This window comes from Orycteropus afer, unplaced genomic scaffold, assembly GCF_000298275.1.
Source record: "Orycteropus afer afer isolate SDZICR_OR568_19922 unplaced genomic scaffold, OryAfe1.0 scaffold00071, whole genome shotgun sequence".
Classification (NCBI taxonomy): Eukaryota; Metazoa; Chordata; class Mammalia; order Tubulidentata; family Orycteropodidae; genus Orycteropus; species Orycteropus afer.
Genome location: NW_006921658.1, coordinates 8,043,572 through 8,046,942, shown reverse-complemented (window position 1 = coordinate 8,046,942; position 3,371 = coordinate 8,043,572). Strand labels below are relative to the sequence as shown.

Sequence of the window (3,371 nt, the reverse complement as noted above, 5' to 3'; positions counted from 1 at the left end):
ACCCCTCCTTGGGTTTCCGAGGTGGTATCACTACAGAAGTAGATTGCCTAACCTTCCTTCTGAGAAGTGGCTGGTGGGTTTGAACTGCCAGCCTTCTGGTTAGCAGTCAAATGCCATAGGCATTATGCCACCAGAAATCCCAAAAAGCCAATAGTTGGGGCAATAAAAGCAACTCAGAAAATGACTGTTACAAGCACTCACTGTTCATATCCAAGGTCATGGCAAGCCACGTTGGCCTGTGTTATGCTCCAGCCATTTTTACAGATGATATATATAAGCTGTCATCATGTAGACACATTCTCTAACCACAATACAATTAAATAAGAAATCATTAATAAAAAAATAACCAAAGGGAGGGAAAAAAAGATAACCAAAAGCAAGCTAATGTACTTACTTGGAAAGTGAAAAAGAGACCTCCAGATTATTCATGAGTCAAAGACAAAATTATACTGATAATTAGAAAATATTTTGAACTAAACAATAAATAGGAGCTCTCGTAGCATAGTGCCTAAAGCACTTGACTGGTAACCAGAAGGCTGGCGGTTCAAACCCACCAGTCACTCCTCGGAAGGAAGGTTGGGCAATCCTACTTCTGTAGTGATACTGCCTCGGAAACCCAAGGAAGGGTCTCTCTGAGTTGGGGCCGACTTGACGGCAAACAACAAGAACAACAAACAATAAATAAACACAGAGATTTGTGGCATGCAATGGAGCTTTACCTGGAGAGAAACTTAGACCTTGAGTGCTTATATTAGAAAACAAGAACATTTGAAAACTGATTAATTAAACATTCAACTCAAGGAATTAGGGGGGAAAAACCCCACAATAATTCAAAGAAGAAAGGAGAATTAAAGATAACAGCAAAGATTAATAAAATATAAAATAAACATGAGTCAATTGACAAATACAGAAGTCAAAAAGACTAATCAAATATACAGTCCTCTATAGATCAATAAGGAGCTCTGGTAAAATAGTGGCTAAGACACTTGCCTGCTAACCAGACGGCTGGCGGTTCAAACCCACCAGCCACTCCTCGGAAGGAAGGTTGGGCAATCCTACTTCCGTAGTGATACTGCCTCGGAAACCCAAGGAGGGGTCGCTATGAGTCAGGTTTGACTCGACGGCACATAACAACAACAACATAGATCAGTAACAAAAGAGAAAAAGCATAAATTGAGCTATATTACATGTGAAAAAGTGGACATAGAGTAGAGATGGAAATGAGTAGAGATAGATAGTATTCATTTGCAGCCCACTGAATCAGCAAAGTGTTTTTGAGTCCAGATTTTTCTAACAAACAGATGCTCTGTACTGGACAGTGTTCTAAGTGTGAACACATTTAATCTTCATAACAGTATTATCAGATGAGTAGTCAATATTCTCTGTTTACATAAGAGGAAAGAGAGGTACAAGGAGATTCTCCTCCATGCCCAAGAAAACAAACCTGTAGCTGTTGAGTTGATTCCAACTCATAACAACCCTATAGGACAGAGTAGAACTGCTCATAGGGCTTCCATGGCTGTAAATCTTTATAGAAGCAGACTGCAAATGGCTTGTGGGTTGAAATTGCCAACATTTCAGTTAATAGTCAAGTGCTTAATCAGTACACCACCAGAGGGTTTCTTGGAAGGGATTGCTGTTGCTGTTATGTGCCATCGAGTCAGACCTGACTCATAGCGACCCCTCCTTGGGTTTCTGAGGCAGTATCACTACAGAAGTAGATTGTCTAACCTTCCTTCCGAGGAGTGGCTGGTGGATTTGAACCACCAGCCTTCTGGTTACCAGTCAAGTGCTTTAGGCACTACACTATCAGAGCTACTTGGAAGGGATGAGGTAACTAAAAAGCCAATGCAACAAATGCAACACACTACCATTGAGTCAGATCTGACTCATAGCGACCCCTCCTTGGGTTTCCAAGGTGGTATCACCACAGAAGTAGATTGCCTAACCTTCCTTCTGAGAAGTGGCTGGTGGGTTTGAACTGCCAGCCTTCTGGTTAGCAGTCAAATGCTGTAGGCATCATGCCACCAGAGATCCCAAAAAGCCAATAGTTGGGGCAGTAAAATAAACTCAGAAAATGACTGTTACAAGCACTCACTGTTCATATCCAAGGTCACGGCAAGCCACGTTGGCCTGTGTTATGCTCCAGCCATTTTTACAGATGAATGTCTTCTTATCTTGGTCCACAAGTTTTACTTCAACAATCCCTTCTGAATTTGTGTTTCCATATTTCAAGGAAACATGGAATTGTCCTAAAATAAAAACCCAAAGAGAGAGAAATATTTAGGCATTCATTTTTTCCCTCTTGAGTAAAAACCTTAAAAATAGTAAAATATATGATGTCATATTAACTTTGGACACCACCATGATTTTAACAAATAATAATAAACACTATTTTATGATTGTTTCCTGTGTGTCAGTGGCTGTGCTTGGTTATATAAAATACCACTGTCTTAGTTACCCAGTGCTGCTGTGACAGAAATTCCACAAGTAGATGGCCTTAACAAACAGAAATCTATTCTCTCACAGTTTTGGAGGCTAGAAGTCTGAATTCAGCTTTAGGGTAAGGCTTTCTTTCTCTGTGGAGTCTGAGGGAAGTTCTTGTTTCCTATTCAACATCTGTGGGGCCATTGTTCCTTGGAGATTTCCATATATCTTGGCACCAAGCATCCTCTGGGTCTAGGAGGGACCCTGGATTCAAAGGATGCACTCCACTCCTAGCTCTCTTTTCTCGGTGGTAGTCAGGTCCTTGCCTTCTCTGCTTCATTATCTTTCTTTTTATCTCTTGTAAGGTAAAAGGTATGACTCAAGCAAGGGTGGTGACTTGAGTAAGAGTGGTGACTTGAGTAAGGGTGGTGAATCAAAATATACCTCACCCTAATCCTATATCATTAACAAATACAGAGGTTAGGGTTTAAAACATGTTACAACATGAAGGATAATTAGATTACAAAATGAAGGACAACCTCACAATCCGGGGAATGATGGCCTAGCTGTTGACACATATTTTTGAAAGACGTAATTCAATCTATGACAACTTTAAAATTCTCACAACCACCCTATGAAGATTAAGCCTATATTATCCTCATTTTGCACAAGAGAAACTAAGGCCAAGAGACATTACATTACTAACTCAAATGATGAAGCCGGGAATTTGAACCTGCTATGTTAATCCTAAAGGAACCCTAGCGACACAGTGGTTAAGTGCTTGACTGCTAACCAAAAAGTCAGTGATTTGAACCCACCAGCTGCTGTGGGGAGGAAGATGTAGCAGGTTGCTTCCATAAAGATTACAGCCTTGGAAACCCTATACCAAACCAAAAATCCAAACCCATTGCTGTTGAGTTGATTCTGACTCATAGTGACCCTAT

At 40.6% G+C, this 3,371-nt stretch overlaps 1 protein-coding gene across 1 annotated transcript in view; it reads right to left on the bottom strand.

The window, feature by feature from the left end:
• The window catches only part of CFI (complement factor I), a 163,192-nt gene that overhangs the window by 57,991 nt on the left and 101,830 nt on the right, over positions 1-3,371 (bottom strand). Inside the window, exon 3 of the mRNA XM_007940784.1 lies at positions 2,099-2,252. Coding sequence (XP_007938975.1) covers positions 2,099-2,252 — 154 coding nt within the window. The remainder of the gene's footprint in view (positions 1-2,098; positions 2,253-3,371) is intronic.